Here is a 13,647-nt window from a genome sequence, read left to right as displayed (position 1 = left end):
TCCAGCTGCCTAAACTACTGTATCTACTAGCTACCATTATAATAACTATAACTACTGATATCAGTTAAAGGGACAAATTTGTATTTTTTTTTCTTTTTTTCTGCTGAACACAAAACAAGACATTTTGAAGAATGTGGGTAACCAAAGTACTTCAGGTTCCACTAACTTATTATTTTTTCGGTAGCACTTTATTTTACAGTCCTGTTCCTCGTGTACATACTATGTACTTATTATAGTAATTACAATAACTATGGAATAACTAGGTACTAAACCTGAACCTACCCCTAAACCTAACCCTACCCCTACCCCATGTAGTTACCTTGTGTTACCAGAACTTTCTTAGATAAATACACTGTAAGTACACTATAAGTACATGTTAGTACACGTACTGTAAAATAAAGTGCAACCATTTTTTTCCATACTATGGAAGTCAATGGTGGCCAGGAACCATTTAGTTAACCCTTACTCTCTCTCTATTGCTTTAAACAGTACCTGCAGGATTAAAATATTGGTGTAAGAATCAGCCATTAAAAATCCCATATTACTGACCACTAATCTGAATATTAATGCATCCCAACATGGAGGAAAAATATGACAGTAACCTTTTCAAATCAAATGTTAAATAAACGCATGACATTTCAGGTTCAAATGGCAACATTTGAGAATGACAGATTCTTTCATATAGTATAAACTGATGAATTGGAAAGAGCTTATACACAAACCTTCCCTTTTGAAAAAAAGAGAATACCATTTGTTACAAATAAAACGCAACAAAGTGTCTCTTTTGTTAATGTTTAATTACTGATTCTTGGGAACCATTACAGCAAGTGGTGAGTGAACTGTTTCCCAACAGATAAAAGGCATTTTTATCGAATCCAACTGCAATCTAAAGCAATTTCAACTGCAAAACTTGGGGCCAGCCCTATCATTTTCCCTATTATTTTTGAAAAAGAAAATGCTTTCTTGGTTTTAATGACAATCACATCAGTATAAAGTTGTCTAATGAACCTAATTGCACAGGAGTTCATCCACATAGTTTTTCAAAGGAGAGAACCAATTCTGGAATACCATTGAGACACTGATTTACGGGATTGCAGTTATGTTTTGTACTGTTTCGGTTTTAACATCAGATTTATTACTACAGAGGTGTGTATGGACAGAGCAATCTGATCAGAGTGAAAATGCGAACCAGTCTTTCTTGATCTTTTAAGGCGAAGTACTACAGTCGATCCTTTCCTTGTATCAAAATACTTACTTGGGTATGAACAAAAACAAATGCTTTTTTTTTCTTTTTTTTTTACTTTAAAAAGGTTCTTTACTTATTGTACTTAAATATTAAATAAAATGATATGTGCATGTAAATTAATGTTTGTTTGTGCTTTTGTAAAGATAAAATTAAAAAGGGAAATGAAAATCCAGCTACATTTACATTACATTTAGTAGATGCTTTCATCCAAAGCGACTTCTAAATGAGGGCAATAGAAGCAATCAAAACCAACAAAAGATATATCATTTGGGCAAATATCATTGCATTGAAAAATAGTTCATAGAGTTTAAATTGTTCAATTCAGCTATCGTTTGCGCATGTAGTACCTCCTCTTAAGAGTGTCAAGAAAAGATTCTCCAATCTGAATGAAAAGAATGAAATGATTCAGCGAATGATTCCAAAGGAAACAAAAGCTGTTGGTTCGTTTTTCATTTAAATTAACTACAGGATGGGAGCTGACATTGTCTGCTAATACTTTATAATATCACAAAAGTATGCACTGATATTGACTGAATTTGCAATACTGCTTCTTGAAGCTTGACCGTGCTAATTCTGTTGAACATGGTTGTGGAATATTGTATGATTCATACCTTAAAAAGCACGTCTCTGAAGAAAATCAACACCAAACTGAGCAGGAATGGAATAAGGGAGCCCGTCTGGTTTATTTACTTGTTTGCTACAGTATCTAGTGACCAGACCTTCAAACCTTATGCTGGAAGTTGGCCAGTTTCTCTCTTTGAATGCACCGTTTTTAAAACGCATAGATGGCAAATAAATTAAAAGGTATAAATCGAGGCCAAAGGTGTTTTCGAAACTGCAAACGGTTTACAGCCAACTGCGAGCATCCTGACCAACATTCTCTCGTTTTTTTAAGTCTCGGAGGTAGTCTACAGGCTCGCTTTGTCCGTGTTGTACCACTGACCTTAAAAACCACTTCCGTTATGTCGTTTTATAGCATTTCGGATCATTTGAGATCATCTTCCATTTGTGGTCTCTGTTTGTTCATCTATAAAGTCATAGTTTTGGTGTTAACTGTGAACAGAAAATAAGATGTCCAGTGAAGCATTAGTCCAAAGGTCTAGGCGTCAAATAGGCTTCTTCTTTCCCAATGCACGTCCACTCTTCCCTCCCTAAACACCTGAGAACCGTTTAAGCCCTCATCAGTGTTCTTCCTAGACAGAGAAGCAGAGTTTAGGATGATACAGAAATATTAGGATTCTAAATCCTCTTCGAATAAAGATGTATTCACCTCTTTTGTGAAGGAAGGGTCTTCTTGATGGATTCCATTAGCAGAATTTGCACTAGCATGTGCCTGTGAACGAATGAAAGAAAGAAAGAGCGATATGTGTGACTCTGTTGGAGCATGTTAGTGTGTCCTCTGAGGAACTGGAGCAGTAGCGGGTTGAGGTGAGGCATCTGTTGTTTACCTGGTTCTTGTCCGGTCGGGTGCACATGGCCTGCACTAGCTGGTCCACGTGTTGGTTGTGTTCCAGAGCGTTCCTCAGGGCATCTTCTGTGCTCAGCAGCCTTTGACGCAGACGGGCCACCTCTGTGTCTGAAGCAGATGGGTCCATCATCGAGTAGCGACGGTGGTCTGTAGATGACCTCTCTTGACCCTGATGGAAAGAAATTGTAGGGATGCACAATATATCAGTGAACGTATCAGTCACATACCAAAAGAGTTCATCACATAACTAATTTTACTTTGTTGGATCAGCAGCTATGCTAATGATGTCTGTATTTTGTTTCTATGTTTCGCCACGGGATTACATCCCGTGGTAACTAGGATTTAAACAAGCTCCAGTCTGGATCCAGAACACCTGAGAAGAGATGATGCTGACCCTCAGAGGACCCCAGATGATGCTAACCTTGAATCAACAAACAGAACTAACAATTATTGCTAAATGTGTCACTGAATCATATAATAACTTAATTAATAATATTGATAGTTCATCGTCTAGCTGACTACGTCTTGTATTATTATTATTATTTTTTCTAAAATCCTGGCAAATGTGCACAAACTACTAGCTACTACTAAATATTGTAGAAACATAATTTTCTGTAAAGTTGCTTTGTAACAATTTATTTTGTAAAAAGCGCTATACAAATAAACTTGAATTGAATTGAATTGAACATAATAAAAGCATCTTCTGTATACAAACACACATATAATAAACTCTTCATTTATTGCATGACTTAATAAAATAAACTAAATAAAATAAACACACTGACCCCAAAACTTTGAACAAGATGTTCTTTAAACTTCTGTGCTTTGCTTTGTGGCTTCACCACAAAATGAACAAAGTATCACAGTTTCCTCAGAAAAAATTTCAACATCACAACTGTTTATGTAAATTAATGTTTTCAACATTGATAATTAGGGATGTATGGATATCAAAATCTCACGATACGATAACGTTGTGATATTAAGTTCACAATAAAATATTTATTCTGATATTTAAAATAAGAAAGACAAATGAAAAAAAAGATAATTTTGTAAGTTTTAAAGTTCAATTATTCCGTCTAATGCACTTTGAGAGTCTAAAATTAAGAGCTCCAACTCATGTACAAAAAAAAAACTACTTGTACCTGAACTTTAAGGGGATTAGAATTAGAAATTAGAATATAATAATAATAAATTAATATAATTTATTTCTATGACAGTAATAGCCAAATATTGTAAAACAATTAAAATGTAAAATAAAAGTTATATTTCACTGGTATATTATTTTTGACAAGGACAATACAATACAATACCTAATTTCTACACTTAAAAGAGATCATTCATGCTGAACTTTTAAGCTCTTATTTTGACAGAAACGGCAATAGAGCTTTTATTTTGAAGGAAAACTCCAGCTTCAGTGAAAACAAGTTACAAAAACACGTCTCACTACAAATCTAGAGAATTGCTGTCTGCATCATCAAACATCTGCAGAGAAAATAAAGCAGAACAGGTGGCCGTTACGTTCTTAAACTCAGCACATGAAATAAATGAGTTCATTCACTGTGAACGGAGCCGCTCTGAGGTGCAGAAAACAGGAACAATAATCTGTGCGCTTCGCTTTAAAACACGCAGCAAAAACAGACCTGATCAAGAGATTAAACCATATTGTGCTTTTGGTTTTAGTGTTTGACAGATACTGTGCAAACACGTAACGTAATGTTAGAATAAGAAGTTCTAATACATATTAAAAATCTACACTTTTTTGCTGTGAGATGTGTCAAAACAGCAGCAACGGCTGTAGTAAGAAGATTTCTGTTCATGTATCTCACCAGCATCAAAAGTTTCTCTCGCAGACTTTTGATGTCGTCCTGTAGTTTCTGTTCCTTCATCCTCCACTCGGCTCTGTGGACTTCACGGCCGAGGTCCCGCTCCACTCCCGCAGAGTGACGTGGAGATTCCAGCAGTAACACCCGAAGCTCATTCAGGCTCCTGATACACAAACACACACACACACACACACAGAGAAAGACAAAATACTGCATAAAAATAATAATAATGTAAAATTAATATTAGGGCAACATCTTTCATTATGGCAATGTGCGCTGGACCTAATCAAAGCCAATCAACTCGGTGTAATAACCTATTGAATAGATATTTTTTAGTTCTCAATGTGAATCAGTGGAACAAAAAAAGTACATCTGAAAAATATTGGTAACCAAAAGTTTTTGATTCCAGCTGACAACCATAGTATTTTTGGTACTACTATGGAAGTGAATGGGAACCAAAAATATTTGGCTACGAACATTCTTCAGAATGACTTCTTTTGTGTTCCACAGAGCAAAAAAACTCAAAGAAAGACTCGTTTTTAGGAGACTATCCCTTTAAGGGCAGAGCCCAAACCCCTGACAGGATATCCACTGTCAGCATGTAGCATTGATCGAAAGGCTAAATGACGTTTTGGCCACAGTTTTAATCAGCCTAACTGTCTTCATTAACTCAAATTGCTCTCGAGTAGATTACAATCAGCAATGGTTCATGGCTAACCATTTATCCTAATGTATTGGGAAGCATTACAATACACTCTCCATGACAGGAATAAAATAGAGGCTCAAGTACACACTATATTCAAGTTTACAAGTGTAAGATAGAGGATTAAAGCATTTCTTGAAATGTGCTTCAAAAACGGAGACAATTATTTCCATGTGGACCATATGCAGTCATCATCATCTCAAGTGCTTTGTAATAAATCCCAGAATGCTCTCTCCTCCTCCATGTTATGCTCTTTACCTCTCTTTCTTCAGAAGCTCCTGGCTAATAATCACAAGCTGGCCTGATGCATCATGGGATTTCTTGGTCATGGACTCCAGCTCCGCCTCCAAGCGTGTCTTTTCCTTAACGAGTCCATCTGCCGCCTTCTCTCCCAAACAAACCTTTTCCTCCAAGGCTACACACAAGATGCACTTGCATTTATTGTTAGAAGTAGAATATAAAATCACTAGCAGAATCCTATGGTGTGTTATATATAGCTCTCTTAGCTATAAATGTAACACTTGAAATGTGATAGTTACCAGTTATTTGGGTCTTCAGGGCATCTACTTGGGTTGTTAGAGTGGATACTTCTTTTTCCCTTTTTGTGAGTTTCTCCAGAGTTTCTAACAGAAAGTTTGAAGTTATAAACACAGGTCAAGAGAACTTTCACGTGCTGAAATATCTGGAAACTACTGTATAGATACTTTTTTAATTTAGATTAAAAGAAAGTAAAAAAAAAAACATTAATACCTGAACAATGTAGCATATCACTGTCAATTCATTTACTATTAATAATATTCAAAAGTTTAGGTTATACTTTTTTTTTTTTTTTTTTGAAGACATTAATGATGTTATAAAATATTTATTTTTCATATAAATGCTGCTCTTAAAAATAAATAAATCATGGTTTTTAACTGATAATATAATAACAATAAAAACTCTAAACATTTCTGCTGAATTAATGGTTGCTAAAAGCAGCTTTTAAATAAATTAAAACGTAAATTAAAACGTAGTAAGTTGCATTTTTTAATTATATTGAAACAGAAAACAGTTACAGTGCCGTGAAAATTAGCATTTTGCATATTTGTCACACTTAAAAGATTCAGATCAAACTAATTTTAAAATTACACAAAGACAACCAAGTAAATGCAAAATGCAGTATTGAATTATTATTATTTTTTTATTTTTTATTAAGAGATAAAATGTGCCCAAACCATCCTAGCTCTACGTGAAAAAGTAAATATCCCCTAAATCTAATAACTGGTTGTGCCACCCTTTGCAGCAACAACTGCAGTCAAGCGTTTGTGATTACTGGCAATGAGTCTTTCTCATTGCTTTGGAAGAATTTTGGCCCACTCTTCTTTGCAGAATTGTTTGAATTCAGCCACACTGTTTTTGACCATGAAAAAACTGTTTAAGGTCATGTCACAGCATCTCATTTGGATTTAAGACCTGACATTGACTCTATTTAGTTTTTCTTGAGCCATTCAGAGGTGGACTTGCTGGTGTGTTTGGGATCATTGTCCTGCTGCATAGTGCACTTGAGCTTAAAATCACAATCTGAGGGTCAGACATTCTCCTTCAGGATTTTCTGATAGAGTGCAGAATTCATGGTTCCATCAATTATGGCAAGTGGTTCTGGGTTCTTTTATGACCTCCTGGATGAGTCGTCACTGCGCTCTTGGAGTAATTTTGGTAGGGAAGGTTCACCACTGTTCCAAGTTTTCTCCATTTGTGGATAATGGCTCTGACTGTGGTTCGCTGGAGTCCCACAGTCCTAGAAATGGCTTTATAAGGCTTTCCAGACTTTCTAATCTGTTGAATTTCTTTAGATCGCGATATGATGTGTTGCTCTTTAAGCATGCTTCACTTTGTCAGACAGGTTCTATTTAAGTGATAAATACTGATCCAACAGGTCTGGCAGTAATCAGGCCTGGGTGTGGCTAGAGAAATTTAACTCTGATTTCTAAAATAATGTGGTTACTAACAGTTCTTTCATGATTTAACAGGATGGGGCAATTCATTTTTCAAGTAGGGCCAGGTAGGTTTGAACAGCTTTTTTCCGCTTACTTAATAAAATCATAATTTAAAAACTGCATTTTTGCTTTATCTTTGTGTCATATCAAATTTGTTTTGATTATCTGAATCTTTTAAGTGTGAGAAATATGCAAAAAACAAAACAAAAAACAGGAAGGGGGCAAAAACCTTTTCAAACTACTTTACTTTCATTTGTTATAATATTACACAATATTACGGTTTCATTATACTTTTTAGTCAAATAAATGCAGCCTTGGTAAGCATAAGAGGTTTCTTTTAAAAACATAAAAAAAATCATTCAAAGCCTAAAAATTTGAGCCATAGAAGTACAATTACAGAAGTAAGCATTTTTCATTTTCAGTATTTGTACACGTACCTTCCATATTCTGTTTTAGTTTCATCTTCTCTTCAGAGTTGTCATTATTTTCGATCATCTGGATGGACAGAAAACATTATATTTAAGTGAACTTTAAAAACACTTTTTATGATTTGTATTTCTTTCGGAACTATAGTCAACACTCCGCAAGGTTTTAGAATTTCTGTTAGAATTTGGAGCTAATGCCATGCGATTTCAACGGGATCGCCTGAGGATAATCTAAGAATCAGGTAAGATCCTTCTGGATAAATCAAAATTTCATATGATTTTTTTCAGGATTTTAGTTTATCAAGTAGGATCTTGATTCTTATTCATCCCATTGGGATTCTTTAGGACTGGTTCTCAATGTATACCACCAAATTCCCATTTTAGCTCTGTACACATTGGAATCTACAAAACAGCCTGGATAACATTAACTCAAATTCAGCACTTTTATAAATAAACCAGAGGTCACTAACATTAACATCCTGGGTGGTGTGATCTGCCTCTACAGCTTGCAGTCGGTTCTCACTGACTCTCAGCTTCTCTTGCAGTGAGAGGATCTCCGCTCGGCTCTGAGCTTCGGCCTTCTGCAGGGCCTCATAATCTACCATCTTCTTCTCAGCCAGCTCCAGCTGCTCTTTGAGAAACTGGGTGGCCTTCTCATGCTCTTGATGGGACTTGTCCAACTCGCTGATCCTCAACTCAGCCTTTTGAAGCTTCTCTAAAACCTCTTTGAGCTCCAGAGTATGCTGGCTACACTTGACTTCCACCTGGATCTTCCAGTTCTCTTCATTCTCCTCTAGCTGATCCCGTAATTCCTGAAGTCGAGCGCGCAGATCTTCGCGCTCTTTGGCCATTACGGCAGCATCGATCTCATGTTTGGCTTTCAGGTTCTCCAACTCCAGCTGCTGCTCCATCTTCAAGCTCTCCAGAGCTGCTCTCATCTCAGGTGTGGTTCCTTCACCGTCTCCTCCGCAGTTCTCACTGGACCCGCGATCTCCTGTTAGCGAGGCTTTCAGTTCCTCTAGAGCACGGTGATGGTCTCCAAACAAAGCGTCAAGTTTGACTTTCCAGCTGTCCATCATCTCCATGTTTTCACGGGTGGCCTGCTGAAGTCTCTGCTTCAGGTCGGAGATCTCTTGGCCCTGACGTTCTTTTGTGGCTTTAAGGTGTTCAACTTCTTTCTGGCTGCTGCTCAAGGATGCTTCATACCTCTCCCGCAACAGGCTGCTCTCTTCACGGCGTTCACGGCCAGCTGAGAGAAGCTGTTCCCGCAAAACCAGAGTCTCCGAGTTTATGCCTGGTCTGCTGTCTCCGGCGCCTGTGACTGGACCGAAGGAACCTCTCTGAAACCGAGCCTGGAGCTGCTCGACCTCAGCCTTGCGCAATGCCAATTCTTCTTCCAGCTGCATAACACGACTCTTCTCCTCAACTGTGGTTTGCTAGAGGACAGAAAGAGGGTCAGAAATCCTGCATCTTCCATCTTTTATATGCCAAAAGCGCCAGTCTGTTCATGGGCAATCCTCAAAGGACTTTTTTTAACAAGACATTTGGACTCAGTCTCTGGATTTAATTAGAAGTTTAAAATAGAGCAAACAAATGGACATCGAGTGGAAAAAGCACATTATTAAATGTGGTGAAAATAACAATACAGACAATTAAACTAGGGATGCACACGGAGAACCATATCGGTAGCGGCCAATATTGTTTAAATCTGTAAAGCACCTAAAACAATTAAGTAGTAATATTTTAGGACCATTATTTTATGCGACAATAATTAGATGTCACTTAAAAACAAACCTAAACAATACACAATTGTCATATAAAAAGGTAATTCTGTAAGTAATGTTTACATTAATATGTGAAATATTTCCATGATGCACACTTACATATGAACTTATAAATGTATAATGCAGTATAATGTATATAAATGTACTTTAGAATCAGAACCATTAATAAAATATAATTTTTGCATTACTGTAGATTGTAGAAAATATAATATACTTAAAACAGCCGTTTATAATAATAATAATAATAATAATAATAATAATAATAATAATAATAATAATAATAATAATAATCCATTGACCAAAATGTTTTTTTTCCGACTAAAAAAAAAAAGTTCTAGCACATGGTTTAAAAAAAACATCCATCATACTGTCTTTCTGTAAAAACAGTTTACATATTATAATATATTATTATAAAAATAAGTTTATGTATTGTGCATCCCCCAAATAAACATTTGAATGTTGTTGATAATCAGTATGAAATATCTTGGAGAGTTGCCCACTAGAACTAGCAACCGGATGGCAATACAGTCATAAGAAGCAAACAAAGCATTTGCTTGCCCTGCAAACATTTCAGTGAATGGCCATTTCTTGAAAAATGACTCTTGCATGTGCAAAAAAAAGCAGATATAGTGCAACCTATGAAACTACACCAGCATTCCTGTTGAATTCAAGCCCAAGCAAGCCTTTCTCAGTCTGACCATCTAAAAGCAGCCAGGCATATATGAGATGGAATGGAGGAACAGAGGCAAATCACTACTAGGATTCAAACCAGGTATAAAGAAAAAATATTCAAAGATGTTTTTCATTTCACAGAGCAAACAAATATTAGGGTTAGTCGTTGTGGAGTCATCTATCAGATTTGATAGTTCGAAGAAAAGAGGTTATCAGAAATCAGATATTACTAGAAGAGTTCAGAGATGCAGTCTCAAACCACAAGAGAGAAGTGAGAAGTTGACAGATCTAAATATAATATTCATGTTTACAGTAGAAGATCACTCTGATAACCACACAGCATGTTACTCCCTTTATATCACCTTGACACTCTTGCCCAGCCTCATGGGTGCTGGCTGGAGCCTGCCTCTGACCTGTTGATAAATGTGAAATCCTGTTGATTAGAGTGCCTGGACTGTGCTGCCTTCATTCACCAGCTTTTAAAATCACAGCCAAATCCACACTTTTAAATGTACCCAAGTAAATGTGAGGTCCTGCTTATGCCTGATATTAAAGGATTAGTTCACTTCCAGAATAAAAATGTCCTGATAATATACTCACCCCCGAGTCATCCAAGATGCTCATGACCTTCTTTCTTCAGTCAAAAAGAAAGTAAGGTTTTTGAGGATTTTTCTCTGTACAGTGGACTTCAATGGTGGCCAACGGGTTGAAGGTCCTACTTGCAATTTCAGTGCAGCTTCAAAGGGCTCTACACCATTCCAGCAAACGCATAAGGGACTTGTATAGCAAAAAAATACACATGTATATACTTTTTTTTAAACCACAATTGCTCATCTTGCACTAGCTTGACCTCACGCATTGCATAATCACATTGGAAAGGTCATGCATGCATGTACCAACCCAGTGTTTACAAAGCAAACATGCAAAAAAAGTTAAACACACTTTACAAAAAGGTAAAACAACAATGTTGCACGATTTTGAAGCTGGAGGAGAAAATAAGATGGAGTTTTTCACCCTGGCCCTCACTTTTTGAGCCCAAGTACACAGGTGAAGAACTAACCACGCATGTGACTTTTCCAATGTGATTTCACAATGTGTGAAGACTAGTGCAAGATGAGCATCTGTGGTTAAAAAAGTTTGTTTTTTAGAAAATGGCTGATTGTTTTGCTAGATAAATCCCTTATTCCTCAGCTGGGTTCTTAAGAGCCCTTTGAAGCTGCAATGAAACTGCAATTTGGACCTTCAACCCACCGGTCCCCGCTGATGTGAATAATATGAAGAAAAATCCTGGAATGTTTTCCTCAGAAACCTTCATTTCTTTTCAACAGAAGAAAGAAAGACATGAACACTGTAACACAGTTTGTAATCACCTGAAGGAGGACGCGGGAACCGGCGAGCCTTTCAACAATTTTAACAAAACTTAAAATAGAGTGACAGCCCCTCACGGCGACTGCCGCGCACAAACAGAACCGAAACAAAATAAAGTCCAGGCCTGTTCCTCTGTCGTTTTGCACTGTCACCACTCCTCCTGTTAAGCTTCTGGAGCTCCTCCGTGGGACTCGAGACCGGTGAGGGGCACAGGTGTCATGCATTATCACCTCACTCCGTTCCCCATCCCAGTCATCACAAACATCTTGGATGACATCTAAGTATAAGTTAATAAACTGTAAGGAAAATTTTATTCTGGAGTGAACCAATCCTTTAAGATTTGATTTGGTCGATCGGAACACAAGCGGACCATGGAGACACATTCCTGGTTACACCTGCTGTTTTAATCTTCTGTCCACTTTCACCAACTTGCCCGATTGCTTTCAAGGGAGGGTCTTTGGGCGGGTGTAAGCATCGGCTTATTCCTGATTTTTTTTTTTTTATCTAAGATAGCAAAATAAGCTAATATTGCAAAGGGAGACAATGTAAAACTATTCCAGAGAGCTTTCATTTTTGCTCTGACTGCTGCAAAACTACACCAAATACTGTGAATGTGTGTTAGAATCAGGACTGGTAAGAGAAAATTGGTATTTTTTCATCTTTATAATGAACTTACAAGTTCAGAAGGCAAAGTTTAAATCATGTCTGGCTAGCCTGTTTCAACATCACGTCCCATAATGTTTAAGAATAAGAGAAGGCATGCTTTAGTGGAGCTTTCAAGAACCTCTGGAAGTAGTCAAAAGTGGACAAGTTCAAAAACTTTCAGACCCTATTTACACCTGGATTTTGTTATTTATAGGTGTTTGCATCGAACCCTTACTACCGGGCCTGAGTGGTGTTTGTCTGCGCAAAACCACAATGCTAGAATTTTGGTGGTTGCCAGAGTGTGGCAAGTTGGTTGATAGGACATTGCTAGCCGCTTGCTAGGATGTTCATGGTGGTTACTCGAAAGGCATTGTTAGTAATTTACTAGGGTGCTAAGGATGTTTTCGCTAGTAAGGATGTTTTAGCTAGGGTGGTTGGTAAATTGCTAGGTATTTAGAGGCATTAATAGATGTTAGGGTGTTTTGAATGGTCACTTAGGAATTGTTAAAGCAGCTGCTAGGGTCTTGGTGGACATTAGGGCAATGCTTGGGTTTTCTGGGTAGTCACTGGGCATTGCTTGATAGGGTTTTCTGGTTAGAAGCTAGTGTGTTGCAAAACTGTTTTGATGGTTAAGTCGTATTTAAAAATATTTAAGGTGTTCCCGCTGGTCACTAGGCTGTTTTTAGGGTGTCTGTAGTGGTCTTTATGACAGTAATTGGGTTTTCTGGACAGACACTAGACTGAGTGATTGCTAGTGTTTCAAAGAAAACAAAAATAATGACTTTATTCAAAAATTTCTTCTCTTAGGTGTAAGTCTTCAATGCATGTTCACAACATTCGACTGACATGAAAGAGATACTTTTTTTTTATCCTTTGCACAGAAAAACTATTCTTGTAGCGCCGTAAAATTAATGTTAAGCCACTGATGTCACATGTACCATTTTAACAATGTCCTTACTACCTTTCTGGGCCTTGAACGTGTCAGTTGTGTTGCCATTTATGCAGGGTCAGAAAGCTCTTGAATTTCATCAAAAATATCTTAATTTGTGTTCTAAAGAAGAATGAAGGTCTTATGGGTTTGGAACGACATGAGTAATTATTGTCAGAATTTTCATTTTTTGGTGAACTTTCAATTTAAATACAACAATTTTGGGCAGAAGAGGAATAATATGCATAACCAATAATAACTATAACGCCTTAGCAACTACCTCTTATTATAGAACAATAAGGGCAACAAATACAGTGCAGATGTGTCAGAGGGGGTTTGTATCATAACTCTTTCAAAGGTTGGAGGCTGTATTTCAGCATCTAAAACACAATATGAAGGCTAATGTGAGGAAATGAGATCACTGTGGTGAAGATAACTCCTCAACTTCACCTGAGGGTCTCGGGCAGATGCTTAGTGAACAAGAAAAGACAAACATGAAAAAGTATTTTGCAAAGGAAAGGTGAAAGCAGTTCCGAGCTATCAAGAGCAATTCTGCCCCACAGTAGAAAGGCAAAGATCTCCAACACTCATGAATTTGATGTTTCACAG

General features: G+C 37.1%; 1 protein-coding gene across 3 annotated transcripts in view; it reads right to left on the bottom strand.

Annotated features, from left to right (window-relative positions):
- Positions 1–778: 778 nt before the first annotated feature.
- Positions 779–13,647, bottom strand: part of LOC127957259 (CAP-Gly domain-containing linker protein 2) — a 40,758-nt gene continuing 27,889 nt past the window's right edge. For 2 of the 3 annotated variants that reach the window (XM_052555713.1, XM_052555715.1), the window contains 8 exons: positions 8,112–9,077; positions 7,654–7,711; positions 5,780–5,863; positions 5,499–5,655; positions 4,541–4,700; positions 2,695–2,883; positions 2,517–2,579; positions 779–2,439 (listed from right to left, as the gene is read on the bottom strand). In XM_052555713.1, coding sequence (XP_052411673.1) covers positions 2,428–2,439; positions 2,517–2,579; positions 2,695–2,883; positions 4,541–4,700; positions 5,499–5,655; positions 5,780–5,863; positions 7,654–7,711; positions 8,112–9,077 — 1,689 coding nt within the window. In that variant the 3' untranslated portion in view covers positions 779–2,427. Of the gene's footprint in view, positions 2,440–2,516; positions 2,580–2,694; positions 2,884–4,540; positions 4,701–5,498; positions 5,656–5,779; positions 5,864–7,653; positions 7,712–8,111; positions 9,078–10,459; positions 10,511–13,647 lie in introns of all 3 variants that reach the window. The other variant, XM_052555714.1, reaches the window with a different exon arrangement.

This window comes from Carassius gibelio, chromosome B5 (assembly GCF_023724105.1).
Source record: "Carassius gibelio isolate Cgi1373 ecotype wild population from Czech Republic chromosome B5, carGib1.2-hapl.c, whole genome shotgun sequence".
Classification (NCBI taxonomy): domain Eukaryota; kingdom Metazoa; phylum Chordata; class Actinopteri; order Cypriniformes; family Cyprinidae; genus Carassius; species Carassius gibelio.
This window is presented reverse-complemented; position numbering and strand designations above follow the sequence as displayed.